The sequence below is a fragment of the Micromys minutus genome (assembly GCF_963924665.1).
Source record: "Micromys minutus genome assembly, chromosome: 22".
Taxonomy (NCBI): Eukaryota; Metazoa; Chordata; class Mammalia; order Rodentia; family Muridae; genus Micromys; species Micromys minutus.
In genome coordinates this window covers 11705565-11718627 of record NC_137957.1, presented here as the reverse complement: position 1 = coordinate 11718627, position 13063 = coordinate 11705565, and the positions used below count along the sequence as shown (strand labels likewise).

Genomic DNA, 13063 nt, shown 5'->3' with positions numbered 1-13063 from the left:
ACGTCATCAATATCCTACACTGATGGCATTAATCTTGAACATCCGTTTACAGTGACGGCTGCAATCCTCAGTGTAGCGCTAACCTTGATGGCTGCCAGGTTTTTACAACGCAAGTTGTTGTTTCATTTTGTTGTTGCTAAACATTTTAATAGAATCCCTGATCGTTTAAGAGAAACAACAACAACAAGAAGAAAACTACTCTCTGAACTCTTTTTTCCTTCTTTATAAACAACAATTCTTAACAACAGTCACAGAGTTATAGTATCATGGGCAGAGCAATGAGATTACATGAAAAACTTCCCAACATGGTCTCTCCCAGATAGTCTGTAAACTCAAGAGGCAGGCACCTACACCCTACACACAGTGTGTAAGAAACAAATCAGGGTGTCTTTCAGTTCCTGACCCCTGAATAACTTGATAATGGCTACTTGGTTTGTTCCATGAGTGACATATGTAGTGCATATTTTTTAGGGGCGCCTCTAACAGTAATAACAACCCCACACTTTAAATCTTTTTTTTTTTTTGCATAAAACTATATGAATATATTTTTGTCGGTACTTGATTTTTTTAGAGGTTTGATAGTATGTGTTGAAATCTTACCAGTTACAATGAGCATAAAGTACATGTAAAACAAAACATAACATTGAAATAGTCAAAGTTTTCTTCGTGTGCAAAGATTAAACATTAATGAATTTTAAATACCAAGAATTGCCTCAGGGCTACATTCTTAGCTCTTGAATTATTAATGATTTAAGGTCTAGGTGTACACCACTCTGAGAGGGTGCTATACACTTTTTTTTTTTTCTAAGAAGGACCAAGGCTTCCACTTTTTGGCCTTTTTTTTTTTTTTTTTTTTTTTTAGTTTCATATGGTCTGTGAGTTGTTTCTTGGGTATTCAGAGCTTTCTGGGGCTAGTATCCAATTTCAGTGACTGCATATTATGTCTGTTCTTTTGTGATTGGTTACCTCACTCAGGATGATATTCTCTAGATCCATCTATTTGCCTAGGAATTTCTTAAAGTTATTCCCACCTTAAATATTAATATATTTCTGTCAGTCTAATGGAATGCAAGCTGGTGGGTCAGTCAGGAAGTTTCACTGACTTTCAGTGCAAAGAGAAGAGTATTACACAGGCTATGGATGACAGTGTGCTGTGACAGGGACTATTCAGTTAGAAAGCAAACAGAATAACCTCTTAAAGGATTACTTCACTAATCTTGCTAATGTCCCCAATTTTAACAATGCTGCCTCCTATTCCAGAAAGAGACTGGAAGCTCAAGGAAGTATCAAAGGTGGTTACACCCTGGGAGATTAAAGAATCCTGTATTCTCTCATTACCGTTTTGGATCACTGGATTTAATTTATTTGTTGTATTACCATGGCAAGGTACTACTCTGAAACTGAAAATAAATCAGGAGGTAAAGTTTTATTAAAATCCAGTTTCATATGCGTGCTAAAGCAGTACCGTCAAGTGACAAGAAAACTCGTATTAAACTCAGCTCAACAAAACGTGATTATTGAAACACCTAAACCATAACATTAAAAGCTGTATTATAAGAAATGTTTGAAAGGGGGAATTCTAAGCTTATCTTGGAACCGGAGGGTTCCGGAGCCGGTGATGAGTTTGTATATTTAGCAAAGCATTCGCAGTGAGGGGTTCACCATTCAGAAGTTCACAGTGTAGCCAGGCAGAAATTCACCATTCAGAAGTTCACAGTGTAGCCAGGCAAAAATTCACCATTCAGAAGTTCACAGTGTAGCCAGGCAAAAATTAAGAAGGAACTGAATTAGCATCATTTAAAAACCTGACCCACTAAAACGTTTTTTGTTTTTACTTTTATTTTTATCTTATGTGGATGGATAATTTGGCTGCATGTATGTTTGGGCACTACATCAGGGCATTGCCTGAGGAAGCCAGACTTGGGATTGGATCCCCTGGAACTGGAGTTGCAGAAGATTGTTATCTGCATCACGTGGGTGCAGGGAATTGAACCCTAGTCCTCTGGAAAAGCAAGCAGTGCTTTAAGTGGCTGAGCCATTGGTCCAGCCCGCTGACCCACATTTTATAACTAAAGAGATGGAGAGGACCGAATAATACTACCGCATTTTCGATGCAAAAAAAAAAAAGCATTAATATCATATTAAAATGATGCACTGAGAGGGCTGGAAAGGTGGCTCAGTGGTTAACACACTCACCGCCTGCTCCTCCAGGGGACCTGGGTTCAATTCCCAACACCCACCTAGCTGGGAACACACCTCGTTTCCAGGAAATCTGACCCCTTCACACAGACATGCAGACAGGCAAAACACCAATGTATATAAAATAGCAGTAAATAAATTTAACTTTAGAAACCGAGGCATGGAGAGACAGTGGTGTTTCAGTAAACATTTAAAATACTGCCATGATTATCCAAAGTGAAATGGTCAGGGGGACGAAATGCCTTAAAAAAAAAAAGACTCTAGATACTGAAGAAAGGAACCACTGGAGTCTACCCAGGCTTAAGAGCAGGATTTCTCTCCCTGGAGAGCTGGTCTCCTCCAGCACCTGGGCCACCTCCCTTCCCAGCACTTGGACCACTTCTCCTCCAGCAGCTGGACCACCGAAACCGCTCTCTAACGATATGGGCCTGCATCCCCGTGTTCTTCCTGCAGTTCTAAGGGAGCTACTTAAGAACTGAGCTGTGCAAACTGTACAGGGTCTTAAATGGTAGGTTGCAGAACACGATTTAAAACAGTTTAGCATGAACCTGTGCTATGGCAAAAGTTGTCTGTCTAATATTTAAGCAAAACAAGCGTTACTCTTGGAGAAGCACGTTTATTACTCTCAAGACATTTAAATTAACATAAGATCACCAAAAATATATTTTATTATAAGCATCTGCTTGTTTTTAGGTTTACGTTCAATTCAGTGGCTGTTTTCTGTTTTTCTTTAATTCCCCCAGGCGCCCTGAATTTTGTGCGGTTAAAATACTGCAGCAGTAAACTTACATCTGTCGCTGTATTAGAGGATAGAGTTTGTGGACATTTGTCGAACAATGGGCATGTTCCTGGCTCCTTGGAGATCTTTTGTTTTCCGTAGGAGTAAAAGCAGTCTACCTGAGAAACAAAGTGTGTGCCACGGACAGTAACACGTGTTTTCCCAACTGCCCGGGAAAACGGCAAATGATCCTTGCGTGTTCCCACCCCCCCCCCCCCCCCAGGGCGTAGTGAAGATTCCAGCACCTTTCCATCGCCGGACTGGGGAGACCGCCCACCACACCGATTGCACCTGTCTCGGCGAAGTTTCTTTTCCGGAGGTCAAAGGCACTTTTCTCCTGGCGCCTACCCCACTTCTGGCTTCTCCCAGCTGCCAGAGGTCATGTGACAGCCCCTAACACCTGTCCAGCCACCAACTCACAGCGCCCCCATCCTTGTCGCCAGGTACCGAGCAGGCTCGCCTGCGTCTCCCTCCTGAGGTCACGATCTCGGAGCCAGCCGCGCTCGGCCGGCAGGGGAGGGGCTGAGGCTGGGCCAGAGCCGCAGCCGGAGCCCGTGCAGCCTGCTCATCACATGACTCGACGGCGGTAGCCGTGGCAGCAGGAGCGGCGGGTCCGCGGGCTCGCCGGGTGGGCTCAGCTCCGCGCACGCAGGAGCGGGGCGCAGGGGGGCGGGGAAGGGACCCGCAGCAGCCGCCGCCCGCCAGCCGCTCCCGGGGCTCTCGCCGTCCCTCCCCAGCCGCCCGCCCGCTCCATGTCGCCCGGTTGCGGAAGTGTCGCCGGGAGAGGTGGCGGCAGCGGCGGCGTCAGGGAGCACCGGAGGCCCGGGCTCGGCCCCCTGCAGCACTGAGCTCCCGGAGCCGCGCGTCCCAACGTCCCCACCGCCCGTGCGCCCCGCGCCCGCCGCAGCCTGCATGCCCCGCGCTGCGCCTCGGCCGGCCGCCGCCTCCTGCTCGCTCAGCGGCTGCCCGGCGCCGGAGTAATATGCTCACTCGGGTGAAATCTGCCGTGGCCAATTTCATGGGCGGCATCATGGCTGGCAGCTCCGGCTCCGAGCACGGCGGCAGCGGCTGCGGAGGCTCGGACCTGCCCCTGCGCTTCCCGTACGGGCGGCCCGAGTTCCTCGGGCTGTCTCAGGATGAGGTGGAGTGCAGCGCAGACCACATCGCCCGCCCCATCCTCATCCTCAAGGAGACCCGGCGGCTGCCCTGGGCCACCGGCTACGCAGAGTGAGTGCACCGGTGTCCCCCCCTCTCCTCGCGGCCCCTCCCGCACCGTTCCAGCTCCTTCCTCTCCCGGCTTCTGGGCACTAGGGTTCTCCACCGGCTCTGGCCTCCAGGCCTCGGCGAGAGCCTCTTCGCTTACGCTGGCCAGTTCCCTTTCCCCCTTTCCCTCCACCTCCCCAAAGCCGGGGTATGGGCTTTCGGACCAAGCAGTGGGTGACAGAGGCGGGTGGCAACGGCGCAGGACCGTGGGAACGCAGAGGTTGGACCGCTCTGATAATAAAGGGTCTGTAACACTTTTGGGGGAAAGTGGGCAAAACAGCTCTGCTGAAGTTGCAACACGTTAGGAAAACCTGTATCGGTGTTCAACCCCCACCCCCTACGCCAAAATCTTTATGCCCCCGCGAGAGGTCGATGCTTGCGGGATGTGTTCCCCGAGGCGGCCGGCTTGACGCGCGTGACTGCTCGTTCGGAAAGGTCTTTCTGTAGCTCACTGGGCTCTGTAGCAGGTAGTGAATGCAGCTCGGCCAGTAAATGCCACTACCATTTCCCACGGTCCTTGGGGAGGTAGAAACTTACTCCGGCTGTCAAATACAGCATTTTAGTAATCTGCTTTTGCGATTGCACGAGCTCCGGGGAGATTTGTTATTTAAAAAAAAAAAAAAAAAAAAGACTGAGTTAGGTTAACGGCCGGGCTTGGAACGGGGAGAGGTTTCGTTGTCCTCTGCTACTCCAAGGCCACTTCTCCATTGACTATTAATAAGCATCGTGTGAATGGTGGATAATGTTTTCTCCCACTAGGCTTTGTGGAACTGGAAGACTAGGAAAGAAGAGGTTATAGTGACTGTAGGTCCAAAATCACTCAGAGCACACCTGTCCCTTTCCTTTTACACCCTCTCTGTAATCTTGGCCATCCCCAACCGATGCATGGCTTCTCTCCCTTTCTCTGATTGGTTCATCCAGGAACCAATAAATTTCCCCTGAGCCTCGGCGCTTTCGTGCTGACCCGGTTCTGGTGGCCCAGATCCCCCCCAGCAGGCGTGGTTCCCTAGGAGCCGAGTTCCGGTGCAGGAAGTAGGTGACTTGCCAATCGGTCTGCCTAAAATCTTGAATTCTTTTTCCTCCCGCGCCATCCTGTGATCGTAACTCCACGGGCTTGTGTATAAATGGGGATTGATGACTGGCGTGTGAAGAAAGGAGTCTGAGGGTTGGGTGTGCGGGGTGGGCGGGTAGGTGTGTACATAGCATAGGCGGACCAGCGGGAAAGAGAAAGAGCAGGAGGAACGAAACAGCCTGTAACCTCCAAGAGGAAGCCGAAACCTAATGGCGGGGAGAAGTGCCTGCTAATTCGTGCCAGCAGTTCCTTGCCTGAAAAATAAGTTTAAAAGCCACTGGGCCCTTTGCAAGGTCAAAAGCAACTGGAGGTGTACGACCCTATAATTGTATAGTTGGAGGCCTTATGCCTGCCACGCTCCTGAGCAGTGGAAGTTTGGTGCAGCATGGGCACCTGAGAGTCTGGGTCATGCACTGGGAAATGGTGAGATTAAAGCAGGGAGGGAGGGGGGGGGGGAGCACAGCTTCACTGACAGTAGGAGCTAGCTGGGCACAGTAAGGGGGAAACCTCACAAAAGTGTAAGAAAAGAAAAAGAACTCTTCAGTGGTAAGTAGGCACAGGAAACTGAGTCGCCCTACTTTTTTTTCTTCCACAGAGCCTATTTCCTTGTCTCTGAGAGCTCTGGCTTATCCTCAGCTAGAATGCGAGAGACGTCCAGCTCTAAGCATAGAAGAGCCATTATAAAGGCTTCTTCCGTTCTTACTACTGGTCACAGACACACTGCACACATGTTTATCCATGCTGACATCCTCTCACCTGGCCCTGGCCCCAGGAACTCAATGTTTGAGATGTGTGCTTTTTCAAATGTTTGGATGTACCTGTGAACAGTGCTTTATTCTTCCCCAAATAGGCTCCCAGTCAGCGTTACTATGTAGCATTTTCGTGTCAGGGGCATCTTTCCAAGTCAGTGTGGGTAGAAGTGCCTTTCCTCACAGCCCTCGACTGTAGACATGTTCTCATACTGTGAACATGTTCTCACTGGGTATCCCAGACTACAGAGAATTCCTGTCCGCCCTTCCTCAGACTCCTGACACATGTCATTCTTCAAAACTGTGTAGTAGTAATAATAATGCTAATATAATTAATGCTAGGCAGTCTTCAGTATTTTCAAGTTTATATTAGACCATGTAAATATCACTACAGTCTTATATCTACTGTGTGGATTCAAACACGGGTGGGAAATACTTAAGCAACTTGCCCATGTTAGTACAGTCTATATCTGAACCCAGAGGGTCCAACTCCAGGACTCAGGACACCAAACTCCCTCCCAACAGTTTCAAATTATGATGTATCCATCTGCCTCAGGATGTGTCATTAACAATACAATGTCACTAACATCTCTCTCTCCCCTCTAGACTACTTTCATGAGATACTGTAATGTACCACATCTTCAAACCTCAAACTGTCGTTATTCTTTTTAGTTTTTTATTATAAAGTTTATATAGAGATATGATTAAATTATTATTTAAAAATTTACAATTTTTCAAAGATGCGCCCTAAATGATAAAAATGGCTTAAACAAAGAAGGACTGGGATGGGGGGTGAGCAGAAGTCACTTCCTGTTTGTAGAGGAGGAGCTGCGGGGGTAGAGATCTACTTTGTTCTAGAAGGTTCCTGAGAGTGATAGATAGATGTGAAGGTTATTTAACTAGTGGAAACAGAGGAATACTTTCGAACCTAGTCTTTTATTTATGTCTCTAACAAAAATTTGAACTTAGGGCTTATAGTACATATGGCTGTTCTTCAAGCTCCTTGGGAAGCTGAGGCAGGAGGATCTTAGCTACCCAGGAGGCTAAGGTAAAAGAATAACAAGGTATATGGTTCTACCTGGGGTAGAGTGAGTTCAGGGCCATGCTAGGCAATTAAAAAAAAGAAACACGTCTCATAATAAAAGGTAGAAAGGCTAGAGACATGTGTATATACATATATAAAATAGGCATACAACATAGACATAGACACATACATGTGCAAACACACATACATGCTGGTGGAACAAGACAGCATCTGGTTTCAAGCTTGCCAGGAAAGAAATCCTGGATCACCTGAAGACAAGGGTGTTGAAGACAGGATTTTAAACTGTGATGTTGACAACCATCTTGGATGGTAGAAAATGGTATGCTTTTATCATTTGTTGGTAATCCCTTTTAAGAAGAGATAATCTCTGTGTGGCTGACTTAAAGACTCAGCAATAAGCAACCCTTGTAAGTCTTGGGGGTACCAAGACTGAAGATGCTCCGCTGTTCTGTAACTCACTAATGGGGTTTTCTGGCTCCTTGAAGAGTTACTGTGGGGGACAATGTAACCCCTGGATCATTAGTTCTCACCTGTGGGTCCATATCAGATGCCCTGAATATCAGATATTTATGTCATTATTCATAACAGTTGCAAAATTAATAGTTATAAAGTAACAACGAAATAGTTTTACGGTTGGGGGTGACCACCACCTGAGGAATTGTATCAAAGGGTCACAGCATTAGGAAGGTTGAGAACCACTGCACTAGACTAAGGGGTATTTGATAGGTCATGGAGCTCTTTAAATCTAATGCAGTATTTTAAAAGCATGCACTAGCAAGTTTCATTTTGAAACTTGGCTACGAAATCACTCACCGAGCCTGTGAGGTCTACCCAGAGAGTGCCTAGGGGAAGTCACTGTCTGACCCCGAGACGATGAGACAGCCACTTCCCTCTGCTTCCACAAGTTTAAATGCCACATAGGTTGTCCCTGTGGCACAGAGACCTGAGGTCGGCTCATCATTTCAATGGGTTAGAATCTTTCTTCATAAACTTTTATTTATTTAGTTTCCCTCTCACTGCTCACCTCCCCGTCACCCCTATTCTAGTCCTCCTCCTCTCCCCCTCCCCTTTTCCTGTGAGTGGGTAGGGGACCCCTGGGTATCTGTCCACCGTGGCACATCAGGTCTCTTTGAGGCGCTTCCTCTCCCCCTGAGGCCAGTCAAGGCAGCCCAGCTAGAATAATATATCTCATGGACAGGCAACAGCTTTCGGGATAGCTCCTGTTCCAGTTGTTCAGGACCCACATGCAGACCAAGCTGCACATCTACATGTGTGGAGAGGCCTAAGTCCAGCCCATGCATATTCTTCGTTTGGTGACTCTCAGAGCCCCAGGGTCTGGGTTAATTGACTCTGTTTGTCTTCCTGTGGAGTTCCCATTCCCTTCTAGGCTGCAATCCTTCCTCCTGTCCTTCCACAAGAGTCCCTAAGCTCTGCCCACTGTTTAGCTGTGGGTGTCAGCATCTGTCTGAGTCAGCCTCTGGGTGGATCATCTCAGAGGACAGCCATGCTGGACTCCTATTATGTTTCATCTGGGCTGCTCTTAGCTCCTTTGGCTAAGCCTTGGGGCCATATTTGTATGACTCCCCTAATCTATGGTGGTTTCTCCTTCCTCTTTCATCTTCTTTTCTTCATGGTTCTCCTCTCTCTTTAAACTATTTTTAAAGATGTGCCTAACTTTTCTACAGAGCACAAGTGACTGCCCCAGACAGACACGTAGGCAAGCATGGAGTCTGTCCCATGCCTTAAACTTCAAAGACTGAGCCAGAGTTTCTGAGAAACATCGTTTTGCATATTAAGCATTATTTAGGTTTTGTGCATGATGTACTTTTCAATAATAACGACTCTATCATTTTCTCCATATTTGTAACTGTCTTAAACATTACCTTGAGAACCTTCATTAAATGAACATTACCTAAGTTCTTTGAGTCTCATGGAGTTCTGAATTGTAAACTTGTGAATGAAAAGAACATCATTAAAATCCAGCTAGCAACTCAGGTATTTGAATTTGTCTTAGAATTTGTTGGGCATTCTCAGTCAACGCCACCCACTGCCAGCTGCTGATAAATGTCATTAGGTGTCCATTTCCTACTAATATCAAATATCATCATGTGGCCCAGTGATGATAAAGAAACGTTCTATCTTGAAGCTCTGAAATCCCCCGGACTTTTTTATTTATTTTTTTTTTTTCCTTTCCTGCTCTGGTCTCTCCTGCACCTACTCTTTCTTTTAGACCCCCCTTTTTGTGGAGCCCTGCCTTGGAACTCCTGCTCAGACTATGCAACTGAGGAACCTGAAGGCTTTCTTCCCTCTGGTTGGTAAAGGCCAGAAAGAAGCAGGTGGTGGGGGCTCTCATTGAACTGCCCTGTCCGTAACAAATTCCTGCCGGTAACCAGACGTCCAGAGTGGCTGCAGCTATTTCTTCTGCTTCACTGATGACATTCGGAAGGCTTTAAGTTTCCACATCTGAATTTCTACAGGCTAAGTTCATTCCAAGGTGGTGCTCCAGTGGGGGACCATTTCTGTATACAGACCAGTCACCTCCCTTCCAAGACTCCTAGTGCTCTTTGGAACTGGATTTAGCCACTCTGACAGGTGTATTTTTTATCTGTGATAAAGCTCTGTCTGGGGAGACGATATTATGTATAATATTGCTCTACCACACCAGGCTTTCTGGGTTTGCGAATAGCAACTCTCTTTGGTAACTTAACCCTACAGACCAGGGTTGTTTTCTTCAAACACATACTGACCGCTCAAGACAGTTTTCTTAGTGTTTGGTAGAAAAAAATACGTTAAGTGTCTTGAGTTTTCTATTTGCCTAATTTAACAGCTTTTTCACTCTTGAAGTCATGCCTTCTTCTGAGAAATAAACACTGTCTGTCTCTTTCTGTTCATTTCCCTCCAATAACATCATTGCCTTTCTACAGCAGGCACTGGTCCCATGCTGAACCCATCATGTAATAAGACATAATCATCATCTGCATCTACAGCATTGCCCAGTGCCCACCCCCTGCCTGTTGCGACCATCTCTGAAGTGGCATCAAGAACTGTCACATTTTTCAGATGTCAGAAGTAAGCTTGTGTTTGCTGTAGTTTCTGTCTTTAATGTCTCTGGACAATTTTGAATCTCAGTGCTTAGGTCACATGAGGAAAGCAAACTATTTTTCCCCCAAATAGTTTTTGCGATTAGCTCTGTTCTCAAATGTCCCAAGGACTTCTCACACACCCACGGTAAGGGAAAGGGTCCTGACTCATTCTGTTGACGCATAGCATTTTGGTTCAGCTCTGGGTAGCTGGGCCCAATGGCTAGGGAGCGGAGTGAGGGGTCAGTGGGTCAAAAGTCACTGAACTGAACTTACCTAGCAGGATGATTGCTAGGCACAGATTGGGGTGCAAGCTCGTTCAGTTAGCAAGGCTGAGGAGACCCTCCTAAGCTTCCTCAGCAGGATTCTTGCCTAGACCCCCAGGCGGGGGTTCTTATCTCAAAGGAGAACTCAGAGCAGTAGGTGGCACTTGTGTGCCATTCAAACCTTTGGGGGTTGAACTACCCTTTCATAGGGGTCGCCTAAGACCATCAGAAAACACAGATATTTGCATCACAATCCTTAACAGTAGCAAAATTACAACCATGAAGTAGCAAAAATGGTATGGTTGGGGGTCACCACATCGTGAGGAACTGTATTAAAGGGTCACAGCATCGGGAAGGTTGGGAACTGCTGACTTAGAGTTACCCAATAAAGCTTTGTCAAGGGCAGACTGTTTGCCACCCCTGAGAATGGGGAGAGGAGGAGGGGAAGGCTTACAGTTTCATACCCATGCTTTGATTCTGATTCCTTGTGTTGCCTCCGTGACCTTAGGTTGTTACCGTGACTGGGGGTGACGTGGGAAGTGTGTACGAGGTGCCGGTCAAACCTGATCGCATCAGCTGATGTTAAGGGCAGTAGTGGAGGAGCCTTTCCTCAGTGGTCCTGTCAGTGGCTTTACCAGCTTTTTAATTTATTCTATCACAGCCACTCTGAAAGTAACCCGAGGATAGCTTTTGATGTACTTGGCCCATTTCCACGTCTCCACTACCTCTCTACTTCATCAGATGCATTAGCGTTTGCTCGGTGCGGCAGTCACGGCTTGAGGTGTCCCCCTGTGCGTGCTCTGCACTGTGTACCTTCCGTGTGGATTTAATCAAACACGTGCAGGACACGTGCACACACACTTTCTAAGCGGCAGACGTCAGACCCACACCCGGTTCTCACTGCCACCTCGGCTGGTTTGGGCCTGTGTTGCAAACATTTCTTTCCTATTTGTAAATTACACACATTTTAAAACTCCTATCCACCTCCAACAAAAACCAAGTTATAGAGCTGTAAAAATACACTATTAAAAAGTTCAAATACTATATAAGTCACTGGAAGCTGTAAAGAACAAAGTGGAATCGTCAAGCCCATAACGGTTGTTAATACATGAGATGTATCCAGACTCACTATGTCTTAAAGAGTCAAAGTGGATGCTTGCACATGCCTTCGAAGGTGTCTTCTCTGTGAGTGTGTCCTGGACTCCCCTACAAGTCAGTATCCAGGGTGGCACCTGCTATTTCAGTGGAGGGCTGTGTGTCAATGAATTACTGCTGGTTGAACTCTCTGGGATTTACATTTAGGCTTTAAAGATTTATTCTGCTTCTCTAATTATTTCCTGAAGGACAATTTCAGGATGTAGAAAGCTTGGGTAGAAGCCGTACACATTCCTAATTATGATTCATGTTATCAGACTGGACGTACCACTTCAAGCTGGAGTCAGCAGTGTGTGGCTGGAAACTGATTTAGCAGTAAGCCTTTGATGTTTGCCAACCGTCAAAAAGACGAGAAGCACGCCATGAAACTCAAGCTTGATGAAACGAACTACTCATGTATATGTTTGCATCATCTATCATATATTGGCCATTTGGGTGATTATTCTTTCTGATTTATATAGCTTGGCCACTTTGGAGATAACTATTGTTTATTTGTAAGAGCTTTTTATATATTAAGGACAGTAACCTTGCATCATTTTTCTTTTATAGTGAGTGGATTTGTTACTCTTCTAATTGGTGAGACACAAACTTCTGACAGAAAAAAAGGCTAGGAAACATGGTTAGTTTTGGCTTACAGATCCAGGGCCCAGAACCCCTCACAGCACGGAAGTCACAGAAGCAGGAGTTTGAGGTGGCTGCCACATTGTGCCTGCAGTCAGGAAGCAGAGCTGGAACTCAGCTTGTTGCCTTCTTTCTATTTAGTCTGGAAATCCAGTCGGGGGGGGGGGGGGGAGGGGTCTTCCCACCTCTATTAACCTAATCTGTGTAATCCCTGGTAGACATGCACAGTGATTTCTATTTCTCTCTGTGACAATTCTAAATCCTATCAAATCAACAAGATCAAATAGCATGTCCCATGTCTAATTCCATGTTTGTTTGTTTTTTTTTCATTTACACTGCAAAGCTTAATTTCTGTGTGGCCGTATTTAATCTCTATTATAGCTTCTTGAGTATCCGTTCAAACTTTGAAAGTGTTAGAATAAAAACGCCTTAGCTTTTCGGCTGTTGGATGTCCGGGATAATAAGGCACAGAAGCACAGCTCTGTGGGGCAAGGAAGGAGAGAAGAGCTACAGAGAAGACGAGGTTGTCCCAGGTCTCGAGGGTCAGGGGATCTCCATGGGAGCTGCACCTCTGCACCCAGAAGTCACCCAGGAGCAGACCACGTGTCCTTCACCCGTCTCATAATCACATGTCTGCCAGCAAGCAACCAGGACAGACCGAAGGCTCCATTCCATCCTGGAGTTTGGGAAGGAGGCTAGATTTAGTTCAGCTTCTGTCGGCCACCCATGTTTAGCTTCCGTGCCTGTGACCAGGGCGCCAAGATCACAGCACAGCACAGCTGCCCTAGTCTGTCTCAGTAAATGAGCTCCCTGCAAAGGAGGAAGGGTGGCAGGG

General features: G+C 46.5%; 1 protein-coding gene across 1 annotated transcript in view; it reads left to right on the top strand.

Moving 5' to 3' along the window:
* The first annotated feature begins 3774 nt into the window (after positions 1–3774).
* Positions 3775–13063, top strand: part of PPM1H (protein phosphatase, Mg2+/Mn2+ dependent 1H) — a 233462-nt gene continuing 224173 nt past the window's right edge. The window contains exon 1 of the mRNA XM_080935861.1: positions 3775–4204. Coding sequence (XP_080791987.1) covers positions 3960–4204 — 245 coding nt within the window. The 5' untranslated portion in view covers positions 3775–3959. The remainder of the gene's footprint in view (positions 4205–13063) is intronic.